The following is a 24,844-nucleotide window of genomic DNA, read 5'->3' as shown; positions in this document are numbered from 1 at the left end:
CCAATTAATTTCCTTTTCACCTTCTTCTGTTCCCATTTTGCTTTGGCCCAGGTTTGCACTCGGATTTTGCTGTCTTATAGCTAAATGATTGGTTCAATCATCACAGATAATTTTGTAATCAAATGGCATTTGTTTCTGAATAATGTAACTTTTTTGTTGCTTTTGTTGTTTGTTTTTTAGTTTCTCCTCATCCATTGGTTGTTATTGAAAAGTCCAAGCAAGTTGAGGATAAGTCCAAGCAAGTTGAGGAAAAGTCCAAGCAAGCTGAGGAAAAGTCCAAGCAAGCTGAGGAAAAGTCCAAGAAAGTTGAAGAAAAGTCCAAGCAAGCTGAGGAAAAGTCCAAGAAAGTTGAAGAAAAGTCCAAGCAGGTTGAAGAAAAGTCCAAGCAGGCTGAAGAAAAGTCCAAGCCAGTTGAAAAGTCCAAGCAAATTGAACAAGCACCAGAGGTGGAAAAGGATGAGACACAAATGGTGAGGCCTATTGTTTGTTTTTAATTTTTAATTGTTGGTTGTTGGGTGGATGTAGCCATAGGCATTGTATGTTAGCCGGATATGTCACTCAGTTGTGTCGACCCAGACACTTGTTTAGAACTCCTCTCTTGGGCTGTATTGTGCATTAGTCCTTAATCATAAGGCGGGGGTCTTTCAGTCAGAGTAGTTAATGCATGAAACGATCTCCTGAGAAAGGTAGTGACAGCAGAAAGAGTAAATAGGTTTAAATTGGAACATGATAGGTACCTCGATGCATTAGAGATAGAGGTGCACAAGAATATTGGCAGGACTTGAAAGTATCTTGTGTGTGAATGGGCGATAGTATTTGGTGTTGGTGTAGTATCGGCATGATGGGCTGAATGGGCCCGTCCTGCACCAAAATTTATTGTTATATCTAACTTGTTATATTTAGGAGGAATAAATTTGGTATTTGCCAAGTTAAAGGTAGTATTTTGTCTTTCAGTACCTGGTGTGAAACTCTTCTACTTCTTATTCTCTAACTCCACCTTCCTCTCCTCCTTCGCCTTTTCATCCTGCTTCTCCTCCTTCTCCTTCTCCTGCTACTCACTCCTTCTCCTTTTTTTCCTCCTCCTCCTCATCCTTTTTCCCCATTTAACCCCTCCTTTTATTCCACACCCCCCCCCCTCTTTTTTCTACAACTTGTATTTTTATTCCCCTCCTTTTCCTGCATTCCTTATTTTTGCCACCAATTCCTAGAACTCACATTTGCATCGATTGTTTTTTTTGTTTTTTTGTTATTCATGGCATTGCATTGCCTTATCTTGATTAGATTGTTACCTCCACCACCGAAGTTGGATCGAGGTCATGTTTTCACCCCGGCCTGTCTGTTTGTGAACATGATTTCTCAGTTGTGGATGGATTTGGACGAAATTTGGTGGAGATGTTTGGTATTTGACACAGACGAAATGATTTGATTTTGGTGAAGATTCGAATCCAGGTCCAGATAATATAATTTTTTAATTGATTCTTCACCATTGGGAGATGGGGCAAAAATGATGTACGTCACGATATCTCAAAAGTTGTGGACAGATTCGGACGAAGCTTGGTGGCGGATAGGTCGGGTGTGTGACAAGGAAGATTGATTCGATCTTTGTGAAGATTCGAATCCGGATCAGATAATTTTTTCGCGATTCTTCACCATTTATTCATCGGGCTAAAACCGATATACAGGCAGTTCCCGGGTTACGAACGAGTTCCGTTTTTAAGTCTGTCTGTAAGTCGAATTTGTATGTAAGTCGGAACAGTTAAGTACGGTTCACATCTAGTGTCAACTAGTCAAATGTTTGTCTTAATATATAGTATATATTTTACCTAAAACATCTATAGGTATAAAACACATTAAAGAAACATTTCTGAAACTGTTTAGATAGAAAAGAAAAGATAATGATTAAAGGTAAACACTTACTCTTGTTCCAATTGATGTCTTGCATACCTTGAAACGATAAACAACAACACAACAGGCATTTTAAGGCCATTTTCCCTGCAAGAGCAGGGGTTAGCCTTGTGGTCCCCATGACAATGTTCTCCATTTTGCCCTATTTTCTGCATCTCCCCTTGTTAACCCCCTTGCCCGCATTTCTTCTTCGACCATCTTTAGCCAAGTCTTTCTCGGTCTTCCCCGTCCTCTACTTCCTTCTACATTCATTCCCATCACCCTTTTCAACCAGTCACTTTCATCCTTCCTCAACACATGACCAAACCATCTCAACCTGTTTCTCTTCACAGCATCCATCACAGGCTCTATTCCCATCATCTTTCGCAATTCATCATTTGTCTTCCTCTCTCTCAACGATACTCCACACATCCACCGAACCATTCGCATTTCCACCCTTTCCAGCCTTCGTTGCTGCTCTACGTTCATTACCCATGTCTCACTCCCATAAATCATAACACTTCTCACACATGCAGCATACACTTTTCCCTTCAGCTTCAATGACACTCCCCTCCTTGTCAGCACGCCACTCAGTTCCCGAAACTTCTTCCATGCACACCTCACTCGAGCAACCGTTGCCGAGTCTGATCCACCTTCTCCATTCAGCATGTCTCCAAGGTAACAAAATGTTTTCACACCTTCCAGCTTCATGCCATCTCCAAGATCCAACTCAACATTTCCTCCATCTGCAGGTCCCTCTGTGCACACCTTACACTTCAATGTAGCTGCCACACTGGTTCATGACCCTCTCAAACCACTACATTTTTGATGAACCCACTCAGCGCACATTGTACATTGAATGGAATTCACTCCGACACCCTTCCTGCACACAGCACACGGCCACTTCCCAGTTCTTTCCACCTCACCACATGCTTTACCACTTGCCATCACCTTCGTTTTTCCGATATTCACCTTCAGACCTTTTGTCTCCAACATTCCTTCCACTTGTTCATCTTCTCCTTCAGTCCATCCATACTTTCTGCAATCAACACCAGATCATCTGCATACAACAACTCCCACGGTAGACCCTCCTTTACGTTCTGAGCCAGCACCTCCATCACAGCTACAAATAGTAGTGGACTTAGTACCGACCCCTGATGCACTCCCACCTTCACCTCAAACTCACCACTGTTCCCGTCCTTCGTCCTTACAGCTGTGCGCGCTCTTTTGTACATTGCCATCACGACTCTGATCAACCCTCCTAACTTCCTCAATGCCCATGTCACTACTTCACGTGGAACCCTTTCGAATGCTTTCTCCAGATCTACAAACCCAAGAAACAACTTCTTCCTCTTCTCCTGCAACTGCCTCACAATAAAAAGCACGTCTGTCGTTCCTCTTCCTGCCATAAATCCCAACTGCATTTCGTCAATCTTCACTTTCTTCCTTATCCTCCTCTCCAACACACTTTCCAACACCTTCATTCCATGCTCCAATAACTTTATCGCTCGATACGAACTACAGTCCAGAGGGTCACCTTTCCCCTTGTATAGAGGGACGAGGGTACTCAGTTCCCAATCCACTGGAATGTGGCCTTCTTTCACCACCAGATTGCAGATCTCTGTCATTCTCTTCACACCCCAATTTCCCGCTGCCTTCAACATATCTCCCACAACTCCCGTCGGCCCTCCCGCTTTTCTACTCTTCTTTGCTTTTATCGCTTCCTCAACTTCCTTCTCGGTTATCTTCTCTGACGGTCCTAAAACTGGGTTACTCTCTATGTTGCCATCCCATTCATTCTCTTCATTCAACAGTATTTCCATATATCTCTTCCATCTTCCTTTAATTCCATCTGGGTCCACAACGATTTGTCCCACTTCATCCTTCAAGCAACTCACCCCCATCACATCACACCTCTCTTTCGCTATCTGCTTTGCAATCCTGAATACTGCTTTCTGACCCTCTTCCGAATCCAAGCGCTCTCCGAACATTTTCCTACATGCCTCCTGTGCCTTTGCTACCTCTTTCTTTGCAGCCTTCTTGGCTGCCTTATAACTTTCATGCTCTGCCTTTTCTGCCCCCATACCCTTCGCCTTCTGCCACTCCTTGAACTTCTTCCTCTTCTCGTCAATCTTCTTTCCAACTTCATCATCCCACCACCATGTTTCCGAGTGCCTCGGTGGTCCTTTTGTCCATCCACATACCTCACCAACGGCTCCCAACAGACTATCTTTCATTGACATCCAACCACTTTCAAGCTCAACCACATCATCCTCCACCATACTCAGCCTCTCTTTTAATGCCTCCCTCACTGTCACCTCTTTCAACCTCCACACCTTCATTCTCGGTTGGTACTTCACCCGCCGAGCTCTCCTCGCACCTTTCACCCTTATGTCACAGACAACCAAGTGGTGCTGTGAAACAGCCTCCTCCCCCGGGATCACCTTTATGTCCTGGAGGTGCCCCCTATCTCGCCTACGCACCAGCAGGTAGTCAACGGTTGTCGTCGACCCACCTGACGTGTCTGTAACAAGCTTATTATCCTCTTTCTGGAACTGAGTATTACAAATCAGCTCCATCAGCAAACTCCAAAATCTTTTCACCTTCTTCATTTCTCACACCATATCCGTAACCCCCATGAACTCCCTCAAAACCGTCCATACTCCTTCCCACATGTCCATTTAGGTCTCCTCCTACCACAACAACTTCCTCATCTTTCACGTTTTCCATCAGCTTCTATATTGCACACCAGAACGTGTCCTTCTCTTCATCGCTCCGACCAACCTGCGGAGCATATCCCGAGATGATGTTCACCAAAAGCTTTCCAATCATCATTTTCACCATCATCAACCTTTCACTCACTCTAGTCACACTCATCACACTGTCTACAAACTCCTCAGAAAACAGGACACCAACACCATTCATGCCCTCCGGGCACCCTTGCCACACAAACTTGTATTTCTGTCCCTGCCTGCCCTTCACCATTCTCACACCACTTCCCTTCCATCTCGTCTCCTGCACACAACATATGTCCACCCTTCTTCTGACTAATACTTCCACCACTTCTCCTGATCTCCCTGTCATTGTCCCTACATTCCATGTCCCAAATCTCAGAAACCGATCTCCACGTCGGGCATCAGACGTTTCGTCGTCATAAATGGAATGAGTTCCACCCTTGCTTCGATCGGGTTCCCCACCTTGAGTTTTGACGAGAGGGAGTGGGGTCCCCCACGGGGTACTTCGGGCTGTACCCTGCCCATATGTAGTCGTAATTGTCATGGTTCTCTTTTTGAGGCAATGTTTTTATGGCCGGATGCCCTTCCTGACGCCAACCCTTTAGTCGCCTCTTACGACACGCAGGGATACGGTGTACCTATTCTAAACCGGGGTACACACCGGGGATACCTTGAAACGATCATACCTTGATATATCTCTCCTCTATATATCTCTTCTGGTGGGAAGCCAGAAGCAAACAGACAATGCAGAAACGGCAAATGCTAAAGCATGAAACCAATAAGTTCCACATTCCTGTAGCACCTTCAGTCGCATGTCAGACATGGACAGCAAGTTTGTGAAGGACTTCCATGAAAAACGTACCCGTTTGTAAACAAACGGGTACGTTTGTTTCATGCCCAGTCAATGGCGATTTTGATCCTCTAACCAAATTACCAATAGCCTTTCCATTTCGATAATTAAACCACTGCTTTGCTTGGTGATAATTGTCGCTTTCATCGGGACAGAGCCTTTTCCATGCTCCATTACTCTCCCCTTGTAATTTACAATTGTTCCGATCGTTGACCGACTGTAGCCTAACGCTTTTCCAATGTTTGTTGGCGTTTCACCTCTCTCCGATCGCTTTATTATTTCCACTTTCATTTCAATCGTGATCGTTTTCCTTTTCTTCGATGCATCACCATCACTTGCATCAGATTTACACTTTGGAGCCATGATTACGAGGGTAAACACACGAAAATTTTAAGGCAAAACACAACGCACACAACAGTGTTTACGCGATCCAACTTAAAATGGCGACGACGGCATGGCGTTGTTCTCCCTAGGGCCGACGAACCTCTGAAAACGCGCAGTGTTTTGAGCGTCGCGCAAAGTTGTCCGCCAGTTCGTTAGTACGAACCATTGTATGTAACTCAATTTTTTAAATTATAGGCTTTACGGAGGTCGGTACGTAAGTGCGGGCGTTCGTGAGTCAGGCGATCGTAACCCGGGGACTGCCTGTTCAGCACAATATCTCAAAAAGTTACGGACGGATTTGGACGAAATTTGGTTCATGAGTTTGTGAGGCGACAAGAACAAGTGATTCGATTTTGGTTCAGGTCCGAATCCAGATACAGCCTATCAGTGGGATACAAAACAGAGTGTTGAGCCTGGTGGAGGTATGCTCTCTACTGCGTGCTGTTCTAGTTTTCTCTTATTTGATAAAATTTTGCTTTTTGTTGTATTTGAAGATGGTGTTTATAACAGAATTCTTCCCCTTACTAACATTTAACTTTGATTTTCTGGGTCTTAAAAGGAGACACGTTTGGCCCTTCATGTTGATGAACCTTAATTTTGCCCAACTAACTTGGCATAAATTGTTTGGTGCTGAGGATTTTGGAACGTTAAGAATGTCATCTTATACTTTTGTGCTTGCCTTGTTTTCCCAGCAATCTCGCGTAGTAAGAATGATGAAACTACCTATTGGTTTCTCTGTGGACACCTTGACGAAGTTGGCAGAACCTTTTGGCAAAGTCACCAATTTTATAGTCATCCGAGCACAACAGAAGGTATTTCATTTTTAGTTGTACTGGCTCTATGGACAGTCATATGGGGCTTGCGAGTTATTGCTTTTAAGGGGCATATCTTTTGACATAATCATGGGTTTGGATTAGAGCAATTTCTGTTTCTGCAGCCGAAGGCCGAAACCATTGTTTTTGGTTTGTTCCTCCATGTGCATCCCTTATTAGTGTTTTGTTACCACGATAACATGTGAACCACTGCACGGATATCAACCAAATTTGGGAGAAGTATGGATGGTAATACATAGATGAAGAGATTCATTGTTGGGTTCAACAGGTCAAAGGTCATGTGCCCTTTGAAAATTGCATGGCAGACCATAACTCGAGTTACAAGGTCTGATGTTGTCTCTTTGACTTCCCTCTTCACTCTCTCATACTCTCTTCACTGTGACCTATAATTTGGCATTTGACCTTAAGTTGAGATCAAACATATTAGTGACTTGACATTTAACACAGGCGGAGGCATATCCATCGATGCATTTGCGTGTTTCTATTTTCTAGTCAAATAAATGTCTGAGAATTAAAGTACCATTATATTAAAGTACCATATACTTCATTAATTAGAGAATTAAAGTACCATATACTTCATTAATTTCTAGATACGAGAGGTTTTTACAACTGGCAGCTAACTATATTAGGCCAGATGTTTGAAGGTTGTTTTCTTTTGTGAAAGGCTTGCATGTACAGTGAGCGTTATGAACATTGAAGAGGTTGGCAGAATGGATGGAAAGGGTTGTATCGGGACTCTGTCGTAACTCCGTATGACTGTTCCATGCAAACTTGCTGTGTATAAAGGGAAGCCAAAAAGTTTTCCCCAACAGTTGATGGAATTGTCCTGCATCAGTGAAAATCAGCACAGATGTTGGTTGTTTTTGTCGTCTCCAGCCAGTGTCACATTCCATTCCCCCACTGGTGTTGAGAATTTCCTCATGCCATTGGAATAGGAATGTTCTTGGCTGTTCTCTTTTTAAAATATTTTTTTGGATTCTCACCAGCAAAGCTCCAAAGCATGATTTGCTTGGATCATTTTGATGGTTTCTCCATCTCAGACTTTAGTTCTATCTATGTATTATTTTTTCTTCAAAATCTGTGATTGTTCTTGCTTCTCTTCCTAGGCTTTGGTGGAGTTCTCTTCACCTGAGGAGGCCAAAGCAATGGTTGATGCGCATGAGAAGGAGCCAATGTGTATTGGGGACAAACTGATCAGACTGCAGGTTACCAAGGCATTTAAGCGTCTTGTCATTAAGGTAAGCTCCTTGCCAAGGTGTGTCAGATGTATATGTCACAGATCCATGTGTTCCATGTTGTTTGAATATTTCTTGAATGGAATTCTTGATTTGGATTTTTAAAAATTATTTGGCCTTTTTGCACATGGCATTTTTGTGGGTGGTGTTATTTGACTTTTTCGTCTCCCCCGAAAGGGATGCGAGACTTGCAATGCCCATGCGTGTGCGCACCCATATATTATTGCTTTAAAAATGGCTTTCTCTGCAACCACTTCTGCGATTGATGCAAAACTTTAAACATGGGAGGGAAACCAAACTTATCAGACAAGAGAGTTGAAGAAGAGTTGCGTTTGCTGCAATGATTGGTTCCGTGATTTTACTTCTGATGGGGGAGAAGGCTGACTTGTCTGTCGTTTAAACACTCAGTTTTGTTACCTTTCTTTTGAAGTGGGGTAACATTGGTGACGTTGCATAATACAGACCGGGCAGCCCTCAGCGAAAGAGATGGAAAAGAATAGCGAAGGAAGAGTATACAGATCAGGTGAACAAAGTCCTTTTACCTATGGACTCTTTGTTATGGGCATCATCGCAATGGTTTGATATATATCTGTGGAATTCTCTGTTCACGTGGTGCCTTTTTCCCCCAGCCGAAGCTTTTTCCACTACAAAGCATTTTGCTGTCATTGAAACAATTCGATTTTCTCCTTGGAGGGGTGGCAGTTTGTTTTTCTTTTCTTTTCAAGGGGTTTTTCTCCTTGGAGTTTTCTTTTCTTTTCTGGCTTCTGGATTTGCACACAGTGCATTAGGATTATTTTACAGGGTGCTCCATATGCCTTTCTTCATATTCAAATTTGTTTTATAATACTGTGTACAATAGTGAGGTGTATTCTTGCTCATTGTAAAAACATCCATTGCGAGCAGGGGAGTAGTAATAAGACTTGCAGACTACCCTGTACAGTTATGTTGTGAGCAAGCCTTTGGGTACTTACTTCCGACATGGTGTTGATATTTTTTGATTCCCTAAATTTGTAGATGTCTAACTTTTTTGTTTTCCTTCTTCCTCCCCTCTGCAGAAAGATGGCAACTTGCAAGCATCCACCGAATCCACAGAGGCTGAGACGTAAGTTTTTGGCTTTGACCTGCAAATAGGCATGATTATGTCTGGGTTTGATGGGGGCTGGGGGAGAGGTGGAGGGGTTAAATCGTTAAAAATATCATTATTTGGGTGGAGGGATTCTGTTTAGTTCCCACCATTTTGTCTTTAAATGCAGTATTTTTGATCCCATCTCAAATTGCCCTGAGGACATAACCTAAATTCATCCAAAATGCAAGGATCATTAGGTATGTCAAGTGGGCGAGATCAGGAGTAAGCGGATTGGTTCCTTCTTCAATGTCATAGCAAGTTCATAACGCTCAAAATCCATAGCAAGGATTTTGCTGACAATCCAATGTTCCAGAAAGTGAAAATCCTTAATGCCATTGCTTTCAACTGTATTTGAGTCCACAACCTCCGACTGCCGGCCAGTCCGGTGTCCTCACTACTGCTGGTGATTGAAGCGGTTTGTGGATTCCAAATATTCAGAAGTCTCTCTTGAGAGACAAGGTGGAAAGAAAATTGGACATGGTTTACACTTCACTGTCTAATTTGCTTTCAACGTAGCATTGGGACTTGGCAGTCAAATCATGATTGATGATCATGCTGCAAGCCCAACTGATTAATCAATGCGATCAATCCTTTCAGTTTTTTCTTCTGTTAAAATAGGAATTGTGGGTTACATTTTCAAACATAAGCAGAATTTCACCTTCAACTAAATATATTTTGAACAAGCACAGATACATTCAAAGTACACCTCCACAATGCCAAATAAATTAATATCCTCGGCATTGCCGGAGCCCTGGTGTTGGGCTAGCGGCTAGGGTGTCAGCTTAGGATCCTAGGATCCTGGGTTCGAAACCCGGTCGATCGCTGAATTAACACCAGGGGGGTTGACTCAGCCTGTCATCCTTCCGAGGTCGGCTAATTGAGTACCAGTTCACTGGTAATTCCCTGCTTGTCGTTAAAGGCGGCAAAAAGGGTTGGCGTCAGGAAGGGCATCCGGCCGTAAAACATTGCTTCAAAAAGGGGACCGAAAAACAACAACTACCACGGTTCCCGAAAAAGGCCAACCCCCGCTTGCGGGGAAAAATGGCCTCTAAAGGTGTTTTTTTTTTTTTTTTTTGCCGGAGCCCAGAGACTGCATTGGGAGGGAGAGGTGCACAATAATTAATTGATTGCATAATTAAAATCAATAAATAGTCATAAAATATTTTCTTAATCAATATTGGCTCATAGCATACATAAACCACTAGTGTTTCATGCGAAGCTATAACTTTGAAAATGAAGTCATTAATCGAATTTTTTTTATAATTAATTGATTAATCAATAAATCATTAATCGATTGATTAATAAATAAATCAAAAATATCCTTATTAGCCACATCACTTGCTCACTGTTGTGTCCAAATATCAGCTTCCTAGTTCAAAAGGTGCCTGATGTATTGCCCAGATGAGAAGGAAAGTTTAAAAAAAAAAAATTATTTTTATTTTTGTATACAAGATCGAGGCTCGTGTAAGAGCTAGCATATTAAACACACATTAAGCACATTAAACACAAAAAACATAAACGGACACATAAAACGTGTAATAAAAGAATTGGGAGACAAGATGGGAAGAGAGGGAAGCACACAGGCACAACAACAGCAGAGACCAGGGACATTGGGAGATCTGTGGAAGGGAGATGGCCGGGGTGTGGAGGGGGGGGGGGGGGGCACACACGGTATAAAACAAATTGACAGGACCAGGATTTTCAGGAATGAAGTCGGAGATTGAAAGAGGTGGATTTTGGGTGTATTAACGGGGGCAGAAAATATCAAAGTTTTGGATGGGGGAAGATAAGAGATGGTGGTGAACAACTGTTTTAAAGACCTGTAGGAAGGAGTGGGATTGAAGAGAGTGTGGGAGTTTGTTCCAGAGGTGGGAAAAAAGAGGAATGAAGAAGTGCAAGTGAGCAGAGAGTCTTTATTTTGGCAGATTCACCAGAAGAGGGTTGCCGGCAGTTCTTGTGCGACCTGAAGGAATATTTGGGAGTCACAGCACAGGCAGAGCTGGGGGAGCTAGGCCGGAGAGGAGTCTGTAGAAGACAGAAAGACCACCAACTTGCCTGCAGTGAGAGTGAAAGGCCCTCAGAATCAGCTTCATTGCGGGAGATACCAATGATTCTGAAAGCTTTAGTTTCTACAGCGTGAAGCCGAGCTAGATGTGACAGGAGCACCAGCCCAGAGGGGAGAGCAGTACTCCATCAAGCTGCGGATGAAAGCTTTGTATGTGGTGAGGAGCTCAGGTGTGCCAAGGAAGGACTTCGCACGACGGAGGATGCCCAGTCGGTGACTGGCTTTGGAGGCCAGCTTGGAAATGTGGTTTTCCCAGGAAAGATCGTGGCAGAACTTCGTCGAGAGGGTTGTTGTGAAAGTACATTGGAGGATTATCCAGACAGTCTTTTCGGAGAGACAGTGAGAGTGTGAGATTTGTCAGGATTGAAAGACATGTTTACATGTGTTTGACCAGTTTGCGATTTTGGCCAGGTCTGCATAGAGTGAAGAGGATTCAGACTGCCGATCTGAGGGATGAGATATGGAGCGGCAGAGAGTGGAGTCATCAGCAAAGAGATAGAGGATTTTCCAGGGAGACAGAGAGATCATTGATGAAGACCAGAAAAAGCACAGGGCCCAGAACACTGCCTTGAGGAACTCCAGCCTGAACAGGAAGGGGAGATGAGAGAATGAATTAATTGAAATTAATAATGAAAATAAATAAATAATAATCGTAAAATAATTAAATTATTAATTGATTGGCTCATAGAATATCTAAACCACCACCGTTTCATTTGAATCTATAACTTAAATGAAAAATAATTCATCAAGTCCTTAATCAAATAATTAAATAATGAATCTATTAATTGATCAATAAACCAAAAATACCCTTTACAGCCAAATCATATGTTTATTGTCGTGCCAAAATTTCAGCTTTCTAGCTCAAAGGATGGCTGAGATATCATCCGGACAAACAAACAAGAAAACAAGAAACCGGAGTGAAAACTGAGTACTCCCTTTCAGCGCGCGTCATTGCGGGGCCCCCTTCGGTGCCCGGCAATGACGTCACACAGCGCCTGGATATGGCATGAGAAAGGAGCGGTGTGCAACAACAGGAAAGGGTTTATTGGATTTTTCTATTTAGATTTAGTTTGAGATGTGATAATTTATTGTATCAATGTAACTTTTATTTGAATATACACAGCATAGCATGGAGCTTCCTTATGACAGAAGGTATTTCCATGTGACTCACACAGTCAGCTAGCCTCACTTTTGTAGCTTGAACTGGTTATGATGGTTGTGCTGCAGATCCAAATCAGATGGTGAAAGTGTGGAGACAATGGTGTCTGAGGATGTGAAGGATGAAGAAGGGGAAGGTACCAAGAGCACTGCTGATGTCAAACCCAAAGTGCCATCTGGTCAACAGGTTAACAGGAAGGAGTTGAAATCTGTTAAGCAGGGAGGAACTGAAGTGAAAAGCACAAATAAGTCGAGCAAGGAATCCCTTTCAAAAACTGACAAAAAAGTTCCTGAGGCAGCTCCTGACGAAAAAAAAGTTCCTGACGAAAAAGTTCCGAAGAAGTTACCTGCAAAATCTCCCCTGCTGACACCAGGGTTGCAGCTGAAAGTCACCGCTGTGAAAATGGACCTTGCACAGGTTGAGAAAATGGAGACTGCAAAGTCTTCAGGCAAGGATTCTTCCCAGGCTGACAAGCAAGGGTCACAAGCTACTTCTGGGCAGGTAAGAATGATGTGATTAATGGAACTGGAAAGAATTGTTGTCCTCATTCTCTAAGAATCTCAACTATTTGATTTGTAAAAAGGTTTCTCCTTTTGCTTCTCGAAACGGTTGAACAGTAATTTATTTATTTTGATACCTGCAATATGTAAGCAAAATAAATGTTCAATTGTTTTTGAAATATCATGTACACCAAAGTACATGGATTGATGATTGGTCGGTCGGAGCTCATTTTAATGTCTCCCGTCTCTGAATGGATTGATGATTGGTCGGTCGGAGCTCATTTTAATGTCTCCCGTCTCTGATCTTGTCAGATGGGCGGATGACAAAAATAAAATAAAAGTCATCGATCAAGTTGAATTTTAAAAAAAAGGAAACAATTTAATGGTGCATTTATGCACAAAAACAAATTGCACATTATGACAGTAACAACAGGGCGAATTGCTTTGCAATACATGTCCCCAACCGGTACCAATATTTTGCATTGCTTTTAAAAATGGACGAAATGCCCTGAAACTCATACTTGTTCTATAACTTATTATAATAAAGCCATGCACCAAGTTTCAATTCAACATGTGAAAAAAAGGGTAAGGGGAAAAATGCAGAAAACCAGGGGTGGGACGGACGGACAGACAGACAGACGGAGAGCAAACCTCTAGTCCCATCCGGATAGGGGACGAATCATGAGTATGGCACTCTGTAGAGCGCATACTGATGCCAGGCTGAATCGTTTACGTTTTGTAGCCCACTGATAGGCCAGATCTGGATTCAGACCTGAACCAAAATAGAATCGACTTGTTCTTGTCACCTAACCAACTCACCCACCAATTTGTCACAATCAGTCCACAACTTTTTGAATCATTGTGCCATGCAGTGCATTCAGAAAGTATTCAGACCCCTTCACTTTTTTCACATTTTGTTATGTTGCAGCCTTATGCTGAAATCGTTTAAATTCATTTTTTCCCTCATCAATCTACACTGAATACCCCCATAATGACAAAGAGAAAATAGGATTTTAGAAAGTTTTGCAAATTTATTAAAAAGAAAAAACTGAAATATCACATTGACATAAGCATTCATACCCTTTGCTATGACACTTGAAATTTAGCTCAGGTGCCTCCCATTTCTCTTGATCATCTTTGAGATGTTTCGACACCTTGATTGGAGTCCACCTGTGGTAAATTCAATTGATTGGACATGATTTGGAAAGGCACACACCTGTCTATATAAGGTCTCACAGCTGACAATGCATATCAGAGCAAAAACCAAGCCATGCGGTCGAAGGAACTGCCTGCAGAGCTCAGAGACAGGATTGTGTCGAGGCACAGATCTGGAGAAGCCTACGAAAAAATCTCTGCTGCATTGAAGGTTCCCAAGAGCACAGTGGCCTCCATAATTCTTAAATGGAAGAAGTTTGGAACAACCAGGACTCTTTATGAGCTGGCCGCCCGGCCAAACTGAGCAATCGGCGGAGAAGGGCCTCGGTAAGAGAGGTGACCAAGACCCCAATGGTCACTGGCTGAGCTCCAGAGATCCTGTGTGGAGATGGGAGAAACTTCCAGAAGGACAACCATCACCGCAACACTCCACCGATCTGGGCTTTATAGCAGAGTGGCCAGACGGAAGCTAAACAGTTCAATCTTGGTTTCATCAGACCACAGAATCTTGTTTCTCACAGTCTGAGAGTCCTTTAGGTGTTTTTTTTGCAAACTCCAAGCAGGCTTTCATGTGTCTTTCACTGAGGAGAGGCTTCCATCTGGCCACTCTATATATATATATATATATATATATATATGTTCAAAACACACCTGGTCACAAGTGTGCCGCACTGACCGGGTCCTCATTCGAGGTCCTCAGCATCATCCCGTTTCGGCCCTCCAACCTCGATACGGTCAGCGAAGGTGGGCAAGCAGGGGTGGCACATACACATCCACATGCAGCATCGACACCTGGATGCGTACATACCCCATGGACGCTATATATCATGCATACACACTAATGACCAAAAGTATGTTGACACCCCTTCTAATTAGTGGATTCGGCTGTTTCAGCCAGACCCATTGCTGACAGCTATATATTAATCAAGCACACAGCCATGCGATCTCCATTGACAAACATTGATAGTGGAGTGGGCCGTACTGAAGAGCTCAGTGACTTTCAACGTGGCACCGTCATCGGATGGCACCTTTCCAACAAGTCAGTTCGTCAAATTTCTGCCCTGCTCGAGATGCCATGGTGAACTGTAAGTGCTGTGGAAACGTCTAGGAGCAACAACAGCTCAGCTGTGAAGTGTTGGTCACACAAGCTTACAGAACGGGACCACCGAGTGCTGAAACGCGTAGTGTGTAAAAAATTGTCTGTCCTCGGTTGAAACACTCACTACTGTGTTCCAAACTGCCTCTGTAAGCAATGTCAGCACAACAACTGTTCATTGGGAGCTTCATGAAATGGGATTCCATGGCCAAGCAGCCGCACATAAGCCTAAATTCACCATGTGCAATGCCAAGCATCGGCTGGAGTGGTGTAAAGCTCGCTGCCATTGGACTTTGGAACAGTGGAAACGCGTTCTCTGGAGTGATGAATCGTGCTTCACCATCTGGTATTCCAACGGACGATTTTGGGTTTGGCGAATGCCAGGAGAACGCTACCTGCCCGAATGCATAGTGCCAACTGTAAAGTTTGGTGGAGGGGGAATAATGGTCTGGGGCTGTTTTCCATGGTTCGGGCTGGGCCCCTTAGTTCAAGTGATGGGAAATCTTAACACTGCAGCGTTGCATCCTTCCTCTGCATCCCACTTCTCTCATGTCCTGCTCCACATCCTCCTTCAACCTTAAGTTCCATATGCCCTGCTCTTTCTGCCAAAAGCTTCCATAATCAAAGGCCTACCTGAGCACATTCTCCTCTCTATGTTTTTACGTAGGGTGTTCATCATGTTTCAGGACAAAAGTCATAATTTGCTTTCAAATCTTGGTTTTCAAAATGGTCCCCTTTAAGATGTTATTGCACCTTGGTGTATTTCCCATTGAGATGAATCATGAGGTTATTTGTCCAGAAACTCCCAGACCATTGCAATTGCCATAGTTGTTGACATCATCATCATCAATAACATCAACACTTCCCACAGAGCTGTGGGAAGTGTTGATGTTACCCCTGATCAGGGAGTCTTTTGTGGAGGGGTAGAGTCTTTTGCGCATCCCGTTCAATGTGGGGAACAGGTTGAAGTTGGAGAGAGCAAAGTTTGGTGAATAAGCTGCATGGAGAAGGAACTGAAAAGCACAGGTGGTGACTTTGATCTCTGCAAATTGGACTGTGTGGGTGTTTCACTGTCCTGGAGAAGTATTACTCATCAATAACGTTCCATGCTGATTTTCTTTCAAGCTGGTTTCTTGAAATTAACATGGTTTATCAGCTGAGTACTCCCTAACGATGTCATGCTTTTGGGAATTGCCCAGTCATGATCAGTTCGTCAGTCCCATAAAGTGGTGGCCATGCGCATTCCAGCTGATGCCCTCTTGAACTTCTGGATGGATGGAGAATCTGTTTTCCATGGCATTCTCTGATGTTTGGTCTTAAGTGTTAAAACCATAACTCATTCTGAGTCGGTCTTGGTCATGAATTTCTTTGGGTTTGCTTGAAACTACTCAAGAATTTCCCTGGAAATGGCAAGTCAAGAGGAATTCTCACCAGCAGGCAACATTGTCATCCATCTTGCTGAAACGTTTTTCATGACTAATGTTTTTGTGGGACGGAGTGCACTGACACAGTGCTGTGCCCGATGTCCCAACTCGTGCCTTAATCCTCTGACATTTGACAAAATATTGCGGACTGTATGAATGCTGTATATGACCCCAAAAGGAATTCTTACACAAGCCTCGATTCTGTATACAAAAAAAAAAGAATTTTCTGGAGTCGTGGCCTCCTTCGTGTATGATCTTACCCATACTCAGTGCTGGTTCGCATTCAAAAAAATTCAGCTGCCCAACATAATTTATTATTATTATTTTTTAACGAAGAGGCATCCATACCCCACTGTTGCCTCCATGTCTTCAATGATTTCCTTTTGGGTCAACTCTTTCTTTTGGAGGTACTTGCTGTTCTGATTTCAGTTTCTTCAATTTTTCAAAACTTAATTGACAGACACCTTTGTTCGTTTAAGGCACCATTGTGTCTTCCGGTGAAGATGCAAACTAAGAGACACGTGCAGCACATGGAATTATGATTTGACCGTGCTTTTACCATGTCTTAGTCTATGAATCTTTTATTGAGATAGCTTGCTCTCTCTGCTGATAGCCAAGTGTCAAGGATAAGGGATAAAGTTGGTTTTCCTGTTGGCTGTTATCTCCATTTGCATGTTTTAGGAGGTGGGAGGAAGTTACTCCCAGAACTCAAAATCTCCACCTCCTTTTTCGGTAAAGGACCATTATTGATGAACTAGATTGTGAAACTTCGTTCTCGTAGATTCGTTCCAAGGGCTCTTTTTAGAATCCTCATTGAACCTCTTAAACCAAAGCTACCAGCCCTGTGATTGATTTGGGTGTACCATAGTTTCCTCCTCAGTGTTTCATTAAGCCCCTCCCCTTGACTTCGCTCTCATTTATGTAAAAATGTCATTAGAATATACGAGGCTAGAAACTTTCTCATTGCCACTCATAATATGACACAATTTATCATGTTTATTTCGGGGTTTTTTGAAGTTTGAATTGATATAATCGAGAATTTCCGATTGAATAAAAAGTTCTGATATAATTGAGAGAGTACATTCATCCACAAGCTAAAGCTTGCTCTGGCTGTCTTGCATTTGCTAAAATGCAATGACAAATATAATGTCCTGCTTCCATCTTCTTTTCTACAGCTGCACTCAGCTTCTAAATCGAAGCCTCCAGTGAAACAGGGGTTGAAAAAAGAAACGGACGAGAAGGTTGCAGAAGCAGAGGAAACTAAAAATAAGGAAGAAGTGGACAAGGAAGACGTACATTCAGGATCGGGTTATGAGGACGAAGACTGGTTCCCAGAAAATATGGAAGAGCTGGTGACTCTAGATGAAGTTATGGATGAAGAGGATTCTTCTGAAGCACCATTGGAAGCAACAACAGAAGAGGGCAGCAGTTTGACTATGGCTGTTGTAAGTGAAGTCGTACAGGAATCGGATGCAGACAGAGAGAAAAAATCGTCGGCATCTCGCTCGGGTGGTGAGACGAAATCTTCAGGATCTGTAACAGTTGTGAAGAATAAATCATCAGAATCTCATACGGATGGGAAGTGTAAACCTTTGAAGTCTCATGCTGATGGGAAGAGTAAATCTTCAGAGTCTCTTTCAGGTGAAAAGACCAAATCGTCAGACTCTCTTGCTGATGAACAGAAGATATCTTCAGAATCTCATTCACCTGAGGTTCACCAATTTGATTCTACATGCCCTGGAGATGCCACCTCAAGCAAAGAAAATTCTGTGTTAAGCACAAGTATAACGGACACTGATGTATCTACACAACAGGTAGAGAAAATGGATACAAAAGCTGTTGGAGCTCTTGACAATGCCCCTGCCAATGTTGAAAACAAGAAAGGAAAAAGGAAAATCGTCAGGTATGTAAATGTATACTTATATATATTTCATTGTTGGTTGTTGGTGAATTGCTTGCTTGTTTCAAAAAGTTGCATTTTGTGTATGGCAAAAATGTGTTTGCATTTTATTTACAGTAAACCCTATTCAAACGTGAGTTGTCACAATGCAGATTCGTTTATATGCGTGGGAATAAACGCAACAGTTATTTTGTTTCCCGAACGCCCATAAAACTTGATCATGGATGAGTTTGAATGTGGCTCTCTGACTACTTCATGCACAGAGGTGACACCTCCTTCTAGCTTCCACCACCCACGCTGTTTTCAGTCTTCATAGTGCCGCAGCCGAGTGAGCTCGTGTCCAGGCGATTTATTCAACTCCACGTTATTTAGCTGCATACTATACCCTTGAATGCAATATGGCACTGAAACGTCAAGACTTTCCAAGTGGTGGTGGTGGTGGAGTGAAGACCTCCCGTAAGGAAGTCTATCGTCTTTCAGATGTGCGTTTACGCTGCTCATTTTGAGGTTGGGTGCGTGACGGATCGCTCTCCTCGAATACTTGGTCATTGTCATGGAAATTTAGGCAGAATTCATCCAAATTGCCCAAACCTCACGGAATCTTCCAAATGGTATCTCCTGCGATGAAGCTGATTCTGAGGGCCTTTCATTCGCTCACCGCAGGCAGGTTGGTGGTCTTTCTGTCTTCTACCAACTCTTCTCCGGCCTAGCTCCCCCAACTCTGTCTGTGCTCTGTCCCCCAAATATTCCTGCCAGAATGCACAAGATCTGCCAGCAAAGCTCTTCTGGTGTAACTGCCAAAATCAAGACTCCTCTGCTCACCTTCACTCTTTCATTCCTCTTTTTCCCCACCTCTGGAACAAACTCCCACAATCTCTTCAATCCCACTCCTCCCTCCATGTCTTTAATGCAGCTGTTCACCACCATCTGTTATTTTCTCCCATCCCTGAACCTTGATCTTTTCTACTCCCGTTAATCCACCCCAAATCCACCTCTTTCAATCTCCAACTTCTTTCCTGAATGTCCCTGTAGTGTCCATCTTGTTTATCCCATGTACCCCACCCCACCCCTCCGCCTTCCACAGATCCCCTGATGTCCCAGTTCTCTGCTGTTGTTGTGCTTCCCTCTCCCTCCCCCTCTTGTCTCTGCTCCCTTTGTTATGTGTTCTATGTGTTAGCTCATACGAGCCTCGACTTGGTATACAACAGGCATTTTTAAGGCCATTTTACCTGCTAGAGCGGGGGTTAGCCTTGCGGGCCCCATGATAATCTTCTCCATTTTGCCCTATTTTCTGCATCTTTCCTTGTTAACCCCCTTGCCCGCATTTCTTCTTCCACCACCTTTAGCCAAGTCTTTCTCGGTCTTCCCCGTCCTCTACTTCCTTCTATATTCATTTCCATCACTCTTCTCAACCAGTCACTTTCATCCTTACTCAACACATGACCAAACCATCTCAACCTGTTTCTCTTCACAGCTTCCATCGCAGGCTCCATTCCTTTCATCTTTCACAATTCATAATTTGTCTTCCTCTCTCTCAACGATACTCTGCACATCCACCAAACCATTCGCATTTCCACCCTTTCCAGCCTTCGTTGCTGCTCTATGTTCATTACCCATGTCTCGCTCCCATAAATCATAACACTTCTCACACATGCAGCATACACCTTTCCCTTCAGCTTCAACGACACTCCCCTCCTCGTCAGCACGCCTTGACTTGGTATACAAAAAAACCAAAAAAACCATAATCACCCGGTAAACATCACCATACGTGGCAAGAATGGAGCCTCTTCTCTTCAAAGCTGTCCATGCACGCTCGCTTTCGAAGTTAAGTAACTTTTCACAATTGTGTTTTTGTCGAAACTGGTCTTGTATGTACCTATTGGGGTGTCTTTAATAGTATTCTTCGCGTTGGTTTTTCATACCTGTGTACAGAATCGTCGGTCTTTCTCATCGTGTATTCTGAGGCCTAAGTGTAGTACTAGGCTACTGTGTCCAACCTTGGCTTTAGGCTTTGTTTTTGTCCCAGCGGTTCTCCGATCGCGCTGCAATTTTTTTCAGGTCTCTGTTTTTCACGGTCTTTTCATCCCATACTTCCTTGTTTTAAAATCTCAAAAAAAAAAAAAAAACCCAAAAAGATTTCCTTCCGTGTTTATTCGTTCTTAGTTGTTCGTTCGTTCATTCTTCGACCACGCTGTTTGTGATCACGTTGTTAAAAAATGTCTCATCTGAACCCTGAAGACCTGTATTCTGTCATATTCTATAACACCTTTTTCTTCTTCTTCTATAAAAGGATGCTTTCGACTTGCTCACCAAATCCATTCATTCCAAAAAAAAAATCCATCTCTTATAGTGCATCTTTCATTCATTCCCTAAACTCTCCAGCACTCCATCCTCCCTCCAGCGTCCTCAAACGTATTTTTGACTCGAATGTCTCAAGAAACTCATTTTGCAATAAATGTTCGTTTCCCATTAATCGTACATTTTTCAAAATCCCATCACCCCAAAATCCCATTTCCCATCACCCCTCCCCTCTAAATCTACCCCCTTGCCCATCCCCTCCAAATCATCCCCATCACCCATCTCTTTCAAATCTTCCCCCTTGCCCCTCCCCTCCAAATCTTCCCAATCACCCATTCCTTTCAAATCTCCCCCCACACCCCTCCCCTCCGAGACTCTCCCTCGCTCCCCCCCTCCTAGACTCCCCTCTCACCCCTCCCCCTCAAAGCGTCCTCCCCGCTTCTTCCCCCTTCCAACTTTCACCTTCATCTCCCTAAACCTTCTGCCTCGCTCTTCCCCCTCGTCAAATAACACCTCACTGCGCCTCTCCCAATCACCATCAAACCTTTTGTCTGCCCCATCCTTCCCTTTCTCCGAGCTATTCTGTAATCTCTTGACACACCTTCAACAGCTCTCCCTACCTCTTCCTCCTCTTCCACATCCTACCCTACCGCTCCCTCCCCCCCCCCTGTTCTGTATCCGATGCTCCCCCTTCCTCTTCCTTAACAGTATGGACCTCAAACATCCGGGGCCTTCGCTAAAACATGTCTGATCTCTCCATACAGGTTGCTTCTGACAAACCAAACGTGATCTGCTTAACAGAAACTTTCCTCCTTCATGATGTCTCTGATTCCTTGTATTGGTATCTCTCCCAGGTTACTCCCTACTCCGGTATGATAGACCTGAGCCTCGTCCTGGAGGTGGGGTTGCTATCTTTATAAAAAACTCTCTTCCTCACTCGCCCTGCACTGCCCTCTCTCCACCTCACCCCCAGGAATACCTTTGGCTACGGCTTCCCCTTCGCTCCCACCTTTTGTTCATATGTGTGTTGTACCGTCCACCAAACAGTGATGACTCCATCTACATCTCGCTGTCTGAGAATATGGACCAACTTCTATCTACCCATCCCAACTCTCTCTTCCTCATATGTGGTGATTTCAACTGTCACCATGCCAGTTGGCTGGGTGTGGGTACCTCTCTCACCAGCCATGGCTCTTCAGCAAAGGACTTCTGTGACTCACTGGGACTGACACAATCTGTCAATTTCCCGACCCGGATTTCAGTCATCGGAGCATCTTCTCTTCTGGATTTGGTTATGACTAACTTCTCTGAAAATGTCTGCTGCTCTTCTTCTGCTCCAATCGGCTCTTCTGATCATGTGCTTGTTAAAGTGGACATCTCTCTGACCATTCTCAGAGAGCCTCCTCAGCGTCGCGAGTCTGGCATTTCACTCAGGCCAACTGGCACGGTCTTCAGGCAGCCATCAATCATCTGGACTGGTCTCCCATCTCTACTGCCTCTGACATAAATTCTTCCTGGGAATTCTTCCAAAGCAAACTGCTCTCTCTCATGCACCGATTTATCCCATCTCGTCTTCTGTTGTCATACCCTTCCTCCCGTCCATGGTACACGGAATCTTGTGGTGAGGCTATTGCCCAGAAACAACTTGCTTTCGTCTCCTGGAAAGCAAATCCAACGGAAGGAAATCTCATTTCCTTTCACAAAGCCCAAAACAAGTGTGTGTCCACCCTCAGGAGAGCCAGGAAACAATATCTCTCCATTCTCAGGACCGAACTCTCTTATCTGTCTCCCTCTTCCAAATCCTGGTGGCATCTGGTCAAATCTGTTTCTGGTGTTTGTTCCCCCTCCATCCCCTCCCTCACCTCAAATGGCCACACGGCTGACTCCGCACGTGAAAAAGCTGAATGCCTCAACTCTGTGTTTGCCTCTAAATCTTGTGTCCCAAACCCATCCCTCTCTGTACCCACCGTACCCAGTCGTACCCAGCTGCTCCTGGACTCTGTGTCCTTTCCTCCTGACAAGGTGGAAAAGTTTCTGTCAACCCTCGACTCAGATTCTGCAACTGGACCTGACGGCATCAGCCCACGGGTCCTAAAATCCTGTTCTTCCGCTCTTTCACTCCCTCTCTCTGTTCTCTTCACCCTCTCTTTTGCTCAAGGTCATCTTCCATCTGCTTGGAAATCTGCCAACATCACCGCTTTGCACAAAAAAGGTGCAAAAACAGATCCCAGCAACTACAGACCAATCAGCCTTCTCCCAATTATCAGCAAAGTCATGGAATCCATCATTGCTTCAGATATGAAATCTTTCCTCTTCTCCAATGGCTTGATCTCTGATCATCAATTTGGTTTCAGACCAGGACACTCTACTCTGGACATGCTGCTTTTGCTTTGTCAACAATGGATGGAGGTCCTCAATGCCAGACAGGAAATTAGAGCAGTCTCCCTTGACATATCACGTGCCTTCGATACGGTCTGGCACCCCGCTCTGCTCACCAAACTCACCTCTTTTGGTATCCATGGAAATCTCCACGCATGGCTGGCGGACTTCCTCTCTAGTCGTAGTCAACGTGTGGCCCTGAATGGGTTTCTCTCATCTCCTCTTCCTGTTCAGGCTGGAGTTCCACAAGGCAGTGTTCTAGGCCCTGTGCTTTTTCTGGTCTTCATCAATGATCTCTCTGACTCTCTTGAAAATCCTCTGTTTCTCTTTGCTGATGACTCTACTCTCTGTCGCTCCATTCTTCATCCCTCAGATCAGCAGTCTGCTGCCTCCTCACTCTCTGCAGACCTGGACAAAATCACAGACTGGGCAAACAAGTGGAACATGTCTTTCAATCCTGACAAATCTCACACTCTTACGATGTCTCTCCGAAAAGACCGACTGGACAACCCTCCCATCCACTTTCTGAATAATCCTCTCCAAGAAGTTCTGTCACTCAAGCTTTTGGGTCTCTCTATCTGCCATGATCTTTCCTGGGAAAACCACATTTCAAATCTGGCCTCCAAAGCCAGTCGCCGACTGGGCATCCTCCGTCGTGCGAAGTCCTTCCTTGGCACACCTGAGCTCCTCACCACATACAAGGCTTTCATCCGCAGCTCAATGGAATACTGCTCTCCCCTCTGGGCTGGTACTCCTGCCTCACACCTAGCTCGTCTTCACGCTGTTGAAACCAAAGCATTCAGAATCATTGGAATCTCCCGCGATGAAGCTAACTCCAAGGGCCTCTCACTCACTCACCGCAGGCAGGTTGGTGGTCTTTCCATCTTCTACCGACTCCTCTCTGGCCTTGCCCCCCCAGCTCTCTCTGGGCTCTGTCCCGCAAATATTCCTACAGGTCGCACAAGATCTGCCTGCAACCCTCTTATGGTCAAACTGCCAAAATCAAGACTCTCTGCTCACCTTCACTCCTTCATTCCTCTTTTCTCCCGCCTCTGGAACAAACTCCCTCACTCTCTTCAATCCCACTCCACCCTCCAGGTCTTTAAAACAGCTGTTCACCACCATCTCTTATCTTCCCCCATCCAAAACCTTGATCTTTTCTACCCCCGCTAATTTCACCCCAATTCCACTTTTTTGAAATACCAACTTCTGTCCTGGAAGTCATTGATGTCCTCTTGTGTTTTATACTTCTCCCTCCACCCCCCCCCCCCTTCCCATGCCTCCTCCCCCCAAGCCCTCTCCCTTCCACACATCTCCCTGCTCTCAAATGTTGTGTTTGTGTGCTTCACCTTCTCTCCCCATCTTGTTTTCCGCTCCCGCTTTTTGTGTGTTTTGTTTGTCTGGTTGATTTGTTTGTGAAGTAAATGTTAGCTCTTTCACGAGCCTCGATTCAGTATACAAAAAAAAAAAAAAAAAATTGGAGGTGACGAAACATGGATTGGTAAGGATCAAAAGCAGGTTTTTATATTATTTATTAGATGTGATCGGAACTCGGAAGTCTGAAATCCTTTTGTGAGGGAATGCTCATGACGTCACACAGCCAATTGATTAGAGGGACACCTTGCATATCAGCTACAGGTTTATCAGTCTGTGTCAATCCTTGCAAGTGAAATGGAAGCGAAACATTTACGAGTAATAACGAAACACGATGTAGGAGGAAATGATGCAGATAAAACCATGGCACAGGAAGAAAATTGATAGTGCTTTCCATCCAAATCCTGTTTTGACAATATTAAGATGGGTCTGCGGATTTTCAGAAAC

The 24,844-nt window shown here is 44.0% G+C and overlaps 1 protein-coding gene across 3 annotated transcripts in view; it reads left to right on the top strand.

Moving 5' to 3' along the window:
• LOC137438221 (matrin-3) overlaps positions 1-24,844 on the top strand; it is a 112,864-nt gene that overhangs the window by 59,009 nt on the left and 29,011 nt on the right. For 2 of the 3 annotated variants that reach the window (XM_078766472.1, XM_068133294.2), the window contains 6 exons: positions 181-470; positions 6,546-6,665; positions 7,793-7,924; positions 8,977-9,023; positions 12,340-12,772; positions 17,622-18,349. In XM_078766472.1, coding sequence (XP_078622598.1) covers positions 181-470; positions 6,546-6,665; positions 7,793-7,924; positions 8,977-9,023; positions 12,340-12,772; positions 17,622-18,349 — 1,750 coding nt within the window. The remainder of the gene's footprint in view (positions 1-180; positions 471-6,545; positions 6,666-7,792; positions 7,925-8,976; positions 9,024-12,339; positions 12,773-17,621; positions 18,350-24,844) is intronic. The other variant, XM_078766473.1, reaches the window with a different exon arrangement.

This window comes from Myxine glutinosa, chromosome 12 (genome assembly GCF_964187855.1).
Source record: "Myxine glutinosa chromosome 12, kmMyxGlut1.1, whole genome shotgun sequence".
NCBI lineage: Eukaryota > Metazoa > Chordata > Myxini > Myxiniformes > Myxinidae > Myxine > Myxine glutinosa.
Note: the sequence above shows the minus strand (reverse complement) of the source record. Positions and strands in the feature narration are given on the sequence as shown.